The sequence below is a fragment of the Varroa jacobsoni genome, unplaced genomic scaffold (genome assembly GCF_002532875.2).
Source record: "Varroa jacobsoni isolate VJ856 unplaced genomic scaffold, vjacob_1.0 scaffold_298, whole genome shotgun sequence".
Lineage (NCBI taxonomy): Eukaryota > Metazoa > Arthropoda > Arachnida > Mesostigmata > Varroidae > Varroa > Varroa jacobsoni.
Genome location: NW_019213200.1, coordinates 203,615 through 216,301, shown reverse-complemented (window position 1 = coordinate 216,301; position 12,687 = coordinate 203,615). Strand labels below are relative to the sequence as shown.

Genomic DNA, 12,687 nt, shown 5'->3' with positions numbered 1-12,687 from the left:
TATTCTATATGGGCTAGGAATGAACGAATCTACATGCATCGATATAATTGTAAACAACAGTCGTCTGCAATGATAAAGGAGGTCTCATTTGGTCTGCAACGAAATCCAACAAATGGGCTTATAAGTAATCGTACGTACTAGGTTACCAGAGTGGCCTAAAAGCGTAATCGTTTATATATCGCACACGAAAGTAGCTTTCTGTCTGAGCAGCGTTCTTGGAGCGAGCTTGAGTGCTCCTTATTCCCTGTACACTTCTGGAAAGACCATCGCTATGTACACTTAGCTGCTGCTTGAAAAATTTACGAGAAAATTGTAATTGTCCGGAATTTAAAGATTCGACGATTAGTAAGTTCCAAAATGTAATCTTGATTATGCTAGTTATATATACCCAACCAACTATCGTAAAGGATCATTGAAGCCTAACCGTTGGAATTAAGGACATATTATAACGCAATAGACACTTGGCCATTTCACCTGCTCTCATCACTAAAAACCTTCGCAGCGTTTTTAACTACCTCAACTGTAAAATTTATCCATTATGATTTTTAAATAGACAAAAAATAGGCGTACATTGAATATATGCGTTTTATGCCAGCTTGACTAATATGTATAGAAAAAAGGAAAAGGCAAAAATAGGTTTACAATAGAGCAGGACAAATTATTTATAATTATAGAAACATAGGTTGACATATAGAAAAACAGCCGCCTGACAATTCCTAACAACGCCTAAGAATTTTAAGCAATTTTTCTTACCGACTCCATTATCGCTCTGTATATGCTTATGAAAGGCAAATGAAAACCATATACGAGTTTTTAAAGTAGTAGGATGTGTAATGCGCTATCAGCATACCCTAGTGTTCATAGATGAGCTCAGTTTTAACGCAATACGCGTATTTGCCTTTCTGCAGGATTGCTCAGTGTTTTTCTTCGAGAAAAAGGTCGCAGAAAAACTTCACAAGCCAAAACGGAAAGAGACAATAACGGAAATTCTACGCTTTGGTGTTCGCCAACTCGAGCGCCACAAACATCCAAAACTCCTGTCACTCGCGCATCCTATCGAAGAGGCCAAGTGAGTTACAAGAATATAGTTGTTCATTAGTATTCATTAGATAACGATTAGATGATTTCTATTCTTTTATATATATATAAAAGTACGCAAGTAGTATATATATATATACTATACAGTGTTGTCGTATTCTGAAAAATTTGCTCATGTGAATAGGCCGCTCTGGCCGACAAGAGTGAGATTATAAACCGCTTCAAAAGTGAATCTTCGCGTAACATTTTGCTTCAGCAAAAACCACCATCAGGACAATCGTGGAATAGATCCTTGATAGCATATTCCTTTGCGTGATTTTGCTTAGGCAGTGTCAATTTACCCAGCGAACTCCAATCGCCAAGCGCGTGTATTGCCCGAGGCAATGCCCTTGTCTCGACGTTTTTTAGGCTCCTGACCCGTCTCCAACAACTTGACGGCTCACCACTGACATGCTGCGTTACGGGTTAGGCCAGAGGTACAAATCGATTTTTGTTGTCGGCGTAGGTGATGTTTTGAAGCCTGCTAGGTTCATAACCTGGTCAAATGCCCTACTTAAATCTACTCATATTGTTGGCCGAAAGTACGCAGAACAACGGAATTTTGCGTTTGATTCACGTGTGCGTTCCTGCATTTTCTTTTGCATATATCGTCTGTTGGCTTTCCTGTCATTCTCTTGTATGGTGAAAAATTCGGCCAGTCTGCCACTCGTGCGGCAGGACTGACCGAGGACTGATGGACACTAAAACATAAAGACGGATATTGCTTGTCACACCGAAGCGGTCACACGCTAGAGGACGATAGAAAACTAAACAATTCTGTCTCTTCTATCAGCCAACAGCAAGCTAGTCCTGTTACTGTTCTGTAGCCTTTAGGAGCAGATAGCAATAGTCTGGACGACCAACTGTCGATCCTTTGTTGAAGATGAAGAAAGCCGTGATCCTTTGCCATTTCACAGGCAATGCCGCTACTGAGGCAACATGTACATACCGGTATGTTGCAGTGCCTGCTATTGTAGCTGGGGTGCAATTGTAATGGCAACATGAGTATGAAGTGCCACTAGTAAATGTTGACATTGCTCATAGCGAATAAGCAGCGCAAACGGTAGCCAATCGTGTACAGCAGTCAGAGAGTACTAAGGTCCAACCGGTTCCGTTTGCGTGCCTAATAGCTTACTTTGTTTGATTGTGCCTGAACGAACAACACCTTATCTCTCGTTAAGAGTTGGTCTTTACCGTAGTTTCGTCAGTATAACTGTCCTATTTGGACCTTTTAGAAATGTTTTTGCAATGCCTATATTATAATCTACATTTATCGTAACGGAATGTGTAAAAGGGTTCTACCACACCATGGTGTTTCAAATGATCTCCAGCGGCACATAAACAATTAGCCTATCCCATCGAGGCCCGTGTACACAGTTAATTATTCACGAAACAAGAATACCAATTGCTACTGATCTAGTCCACGAAGTCGTATGATCATATCCAAGATGTTTTATATACATGTACTTCGGCTAAGTCCGTAGACGGCTTAGACAGACGGGTGTTTTCGAGATCGGTTTCGGGGTTAAAAAAATTCAGCTTTATCGTGAATTTACCAATACCCTTAGACAGGAAGAAATAAGAATATGAAAACATCTTGGGTTCAAATCTTACGAAAACCGTCTGTAGATGGACTCCTTATCTCACTGAAGGGCGACGGCGAGTAGGTTTTCCAAGTACGCTGAAGACTGATACGCGAGTCTGTTTACGTAACAAAATTACGGCAATCAAGCACGCCAAAAAATCTGCATTCGTTTCTAGTTACATTGTAGATAGCCAGAACGGGCCTGAATAGGTACAACGAGAATCAAAGAAGATCTATTGCTACGCGAACACGAGCTATTGTTATGATTAGTGTCGCGGTGCTATCAAAAAAAAACTTGAGTACATTGTAGTTAAAATGCCGTAATCCATGGTCATGCGCAGTAAAACACACAATAAAACAGATATAGGATCACACGTGGGGGGGATTTGATTCTCGTTGGTCCGTCCTTCTAAATACTGCCCGACCTGAATCGGCGTAATCGCGAGAGACAGCTAAAAACCAAATCGTGAAATATAACAAGAATGTATCGCACCTTCTTTTTCAAAAATCAACATCATATCAAAGAGGTGAATAGAATGAAAACAACATTGATATAATCTATGAATATCTAGTATGGTTGGTCACGGCCATCGGCTCGGCGAACTCTAGAAGTGTGCCGCTCACGATACATTTATCCCTACGCTATTTCAAAATGTCCTACGGTGAGTGTCCAACATTTAGGTTCATTATTGGCCTCGACCTTCAACATCATCTGACCTGTTCTAGTGAACGTCCGCCTACAGGAGCCGACTGCTAGCTATCATTTAATAGAGCCTATGTGAACCCAAATCGGTTTTCGATCATCATCACCATCGAACATCAGCGTACAATCGCCGTTCTTTATGCAACCTCAAAAAAAACCTAACGTAAAAATCTATTATTTGACGATTTAATCTCACTTAGCCTGACCTAACTCAAATTAGTCTAATGGACCTTATCCATATATAATAGGCACTAATATAAGGAATTCGTTTGAAAGCCACCGAAAGAATTATCCAGTATAACGACATGACTGTTGGACTCTTTTATCGGACGGACAGAATTCGCCACGGGCGATATAATATGCATTTTAAACCTACTGTATTTTTTCTATCCTATCGTAATTCACAGCGACTCCCTGGCGTTCGTGACCGAACCAGTTCTCGGGAGTCTGGCTAATGTGCTCGGCTGCCTTGAAGACCGACTTCCTCAAACTATAGCACAAGAGACCCGCGATTACGAATTTCTCGATATCGAGTATAAATACGGTTTACTGCAGCTGACCGAAGCGCTGCTATTTCTGCACTACAACGCGAAGCTTATCCACCGCAATGTATGTCCCACTTCGGTGATTATCAACCGAAAGGGCACTTGGAAACTCGCGGGATTCGAATTCTCTGAGAAATGCAACGAAACTGATCCAATGGTTTGTGATTAGAGTTAACTGCAAGATTGTTGTATATAACTTGATTTGAGAATGGTTTTTGCAGCGTAGTGAGCTTCTAGCGATCGGTTTATAGTTTACGATGCTTCAATTTCCATAGACGACTATGAAGTATTTTCAATATATCTTCCGTTTGCGCTTGCCTCGAATATCGGAGATAATTTTGGTCTCGCCAGAACTTAATTCAACGAGTTCTACTTCTTCCGCTGGCTTTTCAGAGCCCTATAGGATGTCAGGGCTTCACGTCAAAGCTACCTAAAATGGGTCAACCCGACCTAGACTACACAGCGCCAGAGGTGCACGCCACGTCTTCATGCTCGCCACAATCCGACATGTTTTCGCTTGGTCTGCTCATTACAGCACTCTTCAACCAGGGACACTCGCTGCTCGAGAGCCAATTGTCAATTTCTATCTACACCCAACGCATCGAAGAGGTAGGAAATAATCAAATATGCCCTAGATTCTATGCGTATCTAGTATGTGTTAAACAGGAAATCCACCCGCAAGACCACATGTTAATATACGATGTACAGAAAAGTAGTCAATAGATCTTGAATAAGTACCCAATATATCCGTTGTAGCATAAAAACGAATTGCTAAGAACGAAATCAAAGTTATAAGCTTCACTCGTGTTTCATCAATATACATGGTTGATTGTTTCTTTAAATATCTGGGCTCGAGGAATCTTGGGGGCGGGCGGGCGGACAGTCGGTCGTACTGACTATTTACTGAAATGGCGTGCAACGAAAAAATCGGCATTATATATATGCAGAGTATATATTTAAACAGAGCCCCTCTAAAAATAGGTACGTTTCAAGTGGGCGTCATCTTAGGTCAAAATCTAACGCTGAAAAAATAATTGATCCTTCGCATTCAGCATTCTAGATTTCGAGAACCATTGTCATATACTGATTATTTATTACTAAGACCGCTATATTGAATTTCATGTACTACATTAAATTTAAGATTATTTTCAAATATATGTTTTGTTAAATAGTTGCTGACTATACAAATTGTTATCATGTATGAATTAAAACGGTACCATTATATGCTCAGTGTTGACAAATGACTGGCAAAAGAATATGGGCGGAATATTGTTATGGGACTTGAACGTGAAGTTAGAGCTTTGATTTCAATGTACCCAAAACAAAGCAACGATGTATTTGTCGCTACGTCGATATTCCGCGAATAGCTGACGCAGACATTCGTATTCCATAAATAACTTACCAATAACCTTATTTCGTAAATAGTTCCATCATGGTTACTACTGATACAAACGTGTCGGCTATAATAGGCGCGACCAACGGCCTGTTAGCGTAGACAAAGGCCTTTTCCCCTTTCAAAAGATATTTTATATAGTTCGTTTCGTTTTAGTTATTCATAGCAAACCATGGCATGTTATACCGGCAATATTAGCAGCTAAGCATCTTTTAGTGCGCCTACCTAAGGCTCTATGCACAGCATAGACAACATACTTTTTTTACGCATGCTAAATGATTTAGAGATTGATCGTGCAGTTAGAAAAGATTTAGATTAGTAGAAATTATACTAGTATGAGCCTTTCTGGCCGTCTATTCAACAAGCGCAATACTGGCCAGCACCTTAGCAGAGTTAGTTCCTTCTTTATCATTTTTTTTGGCCTGTCCAGGTTGCTAAATGCGTCCAACTCGCCCAGGTATCCAATATGAAACAATTCTATTCTCTGCTTATCGATTTGAAAGCTTTCGTCCTGATTCCATCCCGTTTTATTTAGCTCCTAATTCCAAGTCGGAAACTTAGTACCTTCATGTTTATTAAGTAGAGAAGAAGCTGCTTTTACACTTAAAAACGAAAGCAGCTAAAGTGTTTACTGTTTTTTTTTTTTTTTTTTCCGTAATCATTTACGTTGTCACTGATTGCACGGTAGGAGAGTAGCTTTTCTGACGGTCCTTCTTATATAATAGAGAATTCATAAAAAAAAAAATTGCAGGAGAACTTTTGGTAAACACAGCCGCAAGAAGCTATAGAGAAGCTGAAGAAATCAATCATGAGGTTCCATGATCGTCACTATCAAATTTTTATCGCCGGTTCGAGACAGTAACCTCATTAACCTCAAACCTTAGGCAAATCCGTATGATTACTTTTTGGAACTTACAAGGATGCTTTAGCTACCTAATTGCAGGACGGTGATTAAATAACTAACGAAACTAAATTAGCTAAAGTAATTTAAAATTGATTCGAATCAAAAGTTTCCAATGTTAAACTCAAGACTTTGTTAGTGATTACCTGTGCCAACTGCATTCAATTACTGCCCGTTTACCACGTACATTTGAGGGACTAACTGTTTAACATAAATTCTAGGTAGTAATAAAAAACATTTCTGCTTTTTCGTCGGAACGAAAATGCTATGAAAGATAACTTTCCTAACTAACTAAAGTGTATGTATGTCAAGTTTTATTAGATTTATTTAGAAAGCAACTGGGCTTTTATCGAGAAGAACTATTGTTAGAACTAGTTATCGCATTCTCAAAGTTCTATATTTGTACATAATACCGAATAGTCCAGAGAGGTTTTCACTGTCTGAACTCATGTATATTATACTTGCATACGCAACGATAGTTCGGCAAAATGAGGCTAGATCGACCCTGGCAGGCCTAAGTTACATCTCTAAAATAATCCCTGTTTAGCACACTAGTTAATTAATAATTATTAATTTATAACATTAAACCGACATAGTGTGTTTCGAAATCAAAATGAAAGAACAGTTCCGTTGCTAAATTTCCTATTTCTCCAACAACCAGCTCCATTAGGAAAAATGCATTGAGAATACGAGGCCTGCCTTCCTCCCTCCTAAATTTCAAAAGAAATCTTCTAAAACAAAGCACTCAAAAAATGTTAATCCTACAAATTGCACAAACGTAGTTTGTCCTACCCTCTTAGTTTTGTCAAATTCGGCGGCAATATATCAATTACGTTTGTGTCTTGTAGAACGACCACAGACCCCTTCTCCCTTTTCCCGTGATAACATTTATTTCGTCAGATATCTTCAGTGCCCCTCGATGCGTACGTTGCCCTCTGCGACCAAAGGATACCTTGAGTCCAATCTGGGTCTGAATATGCATGAACCCGGTAGGCTCGACCCGACCAGAGCCACTGGAGAATGGTCTGCTCCATCGACTTGTTTTGGTAGGATACTAGTACAACAAGAGCGTACGATGTTTTCGATTTTTATAACAAGTGCCCTGCAGAGTAGTCACATATTCTGTGACGAGTGCTCCATGCTAGTGCACTGCGACAATGATAAAATCGCTAGCTCTAACTAGTATTAAATTCACCCCTTGGTTATCGAACTATCTGCGGGTAACGTCCAGTTCAATTTCATAATATAAAGCCCATCGTCGACTATATTACTTTGCAAGTGTGGTTCCATGTAGTGACTAAGTTACCCAACATTTTCAATGCAATTCGGACTTGAAGTGCACGCTTTACTACTGTGTTCCTCTTCTACGCAGCTAAAGGATTTCCTTGCGTTTCCTCAACACAATCGGTACCATTTTATAGTTCAGTAACGGTATATCTGAATGCTGCTTTATTTTGGTCAGCGATCGCTTCGTATAAATTATTCATCATCTGAAGGATTACATTCACCATATAAAAAAAACTGTGTACGCATTTATGCGTACTTCTATATGTGTTCACGCTATATCTACGAAGTCTCTGATCAGGAATGATGTTTTCATTTATGCACGGTTGAGTCGGAAGAATTGAGATCACAACTTGCAGAACATACAGCGTTTTATCACATTGAATTTAAATACTTAAGGAGAGATTAAATAACGATTTAAGGGCGCTCGTCCTATCCCTTCAGTGTCAGAGTCATTGTCTTTCAGTGAACCTTGCGCGAAGTACTAGAGGGCAAGGGCAGTAAAAACAAGCATTCAGAATAAGCTTACTTCGTACCTTATCTAGCTTATAAGCCCTTATCCTAGCTTCGAATCCCTTTGTATTTTACTGCCTTTTCACTTAAAAGTTAAAAAACCACGATAATTTAGCGCTTTAAACACACAAACCTCATTCGCCGTCCAACGTAGCAAATATCTTTACTGGGCTGTAACTCACATATGTAGTTCTTGCGTACTTATACATAGAATAGAGATGCCTGCCTGCATCAAGCCTGGGCAGTGTACTGCCTGCTGGCAAGAAACACGGCCATAAATACACGATGCGGTTGGGTATATTTCAGCAAGATATTTGAATTAGGAACAATTGTTTAGCGGCTATTAACAACGATGGATTACCTAACGGCGGTTCTGGACGTTAAGCATAACTACATTTTCCAGAATAATACGGCTGTTATTTTTGGCACATCCTCTAATTTCTATTCTTGGGTTAATTATTTAATCCAAAAATAGAAAATGGACCAGCAGCATCTTTCTGCTATTCTTAGTGCGTTTCGGAATACGATATTGCTGTGAAGCGCATGCCGTGAGCTATATCGTAGTCATGAATGTGGTAACAACACTGTTTTTTTCAATTGCAGATGGACCGGAACCTTCACTCCCTCCTGGAGAAAATCCCCCACCACCTGCAGGAGCCCCTCCAGGGTCTGCTCAACATGGACGCCAAGCGAAGGCCCAACTCGCGAAACTTCTCTATCGTGAGTTCTTTTGCCGTTACGAGCTTTAACGTCGTCTTCACACGTCGTTAGCATCACCATTCATCATAAAATCTAAGCCAGGTCCCGCTTCTGCGTACAGATATGGAGGGTGGCGTGCCTAAATTAGAAAGTTTACCTACGATTTGTTTCGAAGGCTGTATCTATATAGAAAAAAATAGTTTACTATAAACATTTTTCTATACGTGCAAAAAGCTTCATATCTGAAGGTTTTATTTACAGCTTCCGGACACAAATACCTGACTAATAATTCTCAAAATATTCTGTTTTATTCTTTCAGTAGTAACTTTTCAATAACAATCGAGCGTCAAGCGGTATTGCGAGACATTAACTTTAGCGACTGATGTCACTTCTTGCAAAAAATTCTAACGGTATTAAATTTTAAGCTGCTAACAGGCCTCTCTCAAATACTTCTACAAAGTATCTTCTAGTTCGTCTCATAAAAGTTATTCTCGAATTTTTAAATGGCAATAATGCAGACTGTCGATTTCGGACAAAAGTTATTAGTCATGGAGGCAGCTTGTACAGCTCAGAGGAATTGGTTAATAGCTAAATTTCCTCAAATTCTGAAAACGGCGCGCTATTGTTTGCTAAAAAGGTCTGGAAAAAAAACAGACTTTATCTAACACCGGGGTAACAGTTGAAACCATTGTGTCAGAATATGTTTCAATTTGAACGTGTCACCCTGAGTACCTCCCCCTCCCCAGTGGAAAGGTTACATGACGAAACAATTCAACTATGATGCAGACTATAAGTGTCCACGAAATACGGGCTTGTACCCGCTCAGACTTACACACAATGCTATGCTGAAAGATAGAGAAAGCACATTGTATTTAACAAATGAATAACAGATTTTCAAATGTTTACATTTCACTATCCGCTAGGTAAATTACATATACACACAAGGCTTGACCTTACTTTTACAATGAGTGATGTATTATGATTTGGAAAACAGACCTTCAACAGCCCATAGACGGATTGGTGTATCCGATGGAGAATTACACAATACAAAGATGCGTTATGTTACTTGTGTGATCTTAATTAAGCACTCGCTTCTGTTATAGTCTCTAATGTCGCATGCTTCAATGAGCTTGTTCTCCATTGCCTGACCTTTATATATGCCCTTTGCAGCGCATCAGCACTGGCAGAATGCCTGTGTGACATCATACAAGAGTACAGATGATTCACATTTTTTCGTCGTACTTGCTATGCTTTTGCATCGAGCGTGCCTTGTAGCGTCGTGGGTAGTTTTAGTAAAATTTTTTTTCGCGCATGAACGTACGTGCCTGTATCGCAGTTTCTGAACACGACAGCTCTTCCTGTTTCACCAACAAGAATTGTACAGCCGTCTAAGGCTTGTGCATCACTGGCTGTATGGCACTTCTTTCTGTTTGCTGCTTCTGTCCACTACGTTCATAGCTGACGAATCTTTGTAAACAACATGATACCCACAATCACTGCTGCTGCTGCTGCTGCTGCTGCTGTCTACTTACCCTCATCTCAACCTTCTATTCGTGTAACTCCCCTTTTTGTTGGCTGTGGCCGCAACTTTGACGGGAGTTACTAGCTCACCTAACGTCTGCTCCTGCCCCTGCGTCAATACGACCAATACGCGATTCAGTTGCTTGCAGCTTCGTTTGCATCATCAGAGCGTTCTCCGGTCCGATTTGTTGGGGTTGCTTTGGTAATACTTCTGTAGTTCCGAGCCGTTTGGACAACTCCCAGTACCCCGCCAGCTTGTGAGATCCAGGCGATTCTTTTGGTGGCAACGCCTGCCTCTTGGAAGTCTTTACCTATACCAATGCCCCCTTGACCCTGAACACCACTCTTCCCTGCATTGGCGTGGTTTGTTGTCCTGGTCCTACTTGCACCGTCGACGACGCTGTTACTCCACTACCAACAACACTGCCAGTGCGGCAGTTACGTCTGCCGCTACCTTTTGGTGCAGCCAGTATAGCTGAGTTGTGATAGTCCGCCGTTTTAAGCTCTTTTGGTTTGCCGGCCTCTTCTTTCTTTTCCTGGACTATCCTCTGCACTTCTGCTCCCACGAGGGAGTTCCCCCTCGCAGTCGATTTATCTTGATTACTACCTGAATGGTTTGGAGATGGCATCCTCCTACTACAGGCATGTGTGTGCGGGTACGTCTGTGTGTGCGTGTTCAAGGAAGAGACGAAGGGCAATAAGCAGATATCGCAAGGGCTCGCAGGGGATATTGACTGTCTGGAGATGCGTGTGGAAATAGTAGAGAATCGAGAAGTAGTAGCTATCGATCCACACCCACCATATGCGTGGAAGTCGCCGGCGCCATGTTCATTATGACAATCCCTTTCTATATTTACGTAAGTATATACCGGCCAGCCCGAAGGATAGTATAGTAGGCAAAATGTACGACGTTTCTCCACTTGCCTTAATTTTGAACTATCTTACTTCTTACCTACGCGACCAATTTATGAAAGTGTTAAGCCTAAAGTGTCAGCCACCAACTAAAAGTGCTCCTTACTCTGGGGAAAGCGCTTCGTTACTAAGGCGCTGGCGTCTACCGTACGATTGTCATTGTTTTTCCCGACTGCTTTCTTTATTACTGACAAATTTCCAACGCACTAAATCGCCTGAATAGCTAACGTATATATGGACGTAACCATGGATGTACACGGTGTAGAAATGAAATAGACGAGCTGGCGGTTAAGGAGGTTTAAATCTTAATATATAGACTATCCGGTTTTGAGGTCTACAAGAAATTTGTTAATATATCAAGATAAATGACTCTCTCTACAAGAAGTTGGCCAGTTTTTTTCTCAAAAAATACAAATGCGCACACCTATAGTGGATGACAGAAGACACTTCAGCTGTTTATTGCAAGCGGAAAAAACAGTATTTTGGTTGTTTTCTCCTATAAAGTATTCCCTGTAAAGGTCCATTACTAAATAGCCCATGTTAACTCGCGAACACCTTATGTATTCCATACTTAGAGTTGACTGCTTATTTGTATTTACATTTTTAATATGTGCATGCTGTTGCTTTACATATATCAAGGTTGTTAACTGAATTAAATGTTTTTAAATCGGGTTACAAGTCTACCATCACATGTACGAGCTTTTCAAACCCGTACATGCGACCTCAAAGTAACTCGCTTGATCAAACGTCCATCGGTTGGTACGATAAGGGAAAACAGATTGCAATTCCGCTTTACATATAGCTAACATAGAGTAAGATTGAAGACTTCAAACAATATTTAAACCCAATATTAGCATTATCCCACTCGATTTCCCTTTGGAGACATCAAGTGACTATGCTTAATTGTGTAAAGCGTATATAAACTTCAAATATTCAATGTTTGCTCTGGTTTACAGATCAAGTATTTTATGGATCCAGGCGTCCATGCACTACAATATCTTGACGTGATCCAGATGAAGGACTCCACCCACAAGACACACTACTACCACAATCTCAAACAAACCCTGCCCGCTATACCAAAGGTAGGGACGCCGGGTTGTCCCAGTTGTCCTGCACAATCAAACCTAGCCGATCGGTCCACAAGGCCGACCTTATCTAACGTATTGTGTCATCGAATATGACTTGTTGTTTCCTAGTCTTTCGTAATAACAGCTATCTCGTAATGCCTTGGTCTGTGAATTGCTGGGTCCTGATCGTTTCTTATGATTAGGAGTTCAACCGAGTCAAACGGAAGCGCCTGATAGCCATCACTGCGGTCCCTATTTGGAACAGTCACTATAGTGGTAGCCAATTTCCTTTTCTAAATAGAAAACAGAACTAGGCAAGATCGTTAGTATAATACAGTACAGGTTCATTATTGATCTATAAAACTAGAAAGCTCTTCGCCACTTAACCAAACGCACTGTCACAGGCCACTTTCTGAGATTATTCCCGACGCTGCGTCTTCCTTGCTTTTTATTTGTTATTATTTTATATTGTTATTATATATTGTTA

At 40.5% G+C, this 12,687-nt stretch overlaps 1 protein-coding gene across 1 annotated transcript in view; it reads left to right on the top strand.

Moving 5' to 3' along the window:
* bma (SCY1-like protein bma) overlaps positions 1-12,687 on the top strand; it is a 90,299-nt gene that overhangs the window by 25,328 nt on the left and 52,284 nt on the right. The window contains exons 2-6 of the mRNA XM_086967743.1: positions 909-1,069; positions 3,773-4,067; positions 4,304-4,519; positions 8,605-8,721; positions 12,090-12,215. Of these exons, the coding sequence (XP_086823869.1) occupies positions 909-1,069; positions 3,773-4,067; positions 4,304-4,519; positions 8,605-8,721; positions 12,090-12,215 (915 nt within the window). The remainder of the gene's footprint in view (positions 1-908; positions 1,070-3,772; positions 4,068-4,303; positions 4,520-8,604; positions 8,722-12,089; positions 12,216-12,687) is intronic.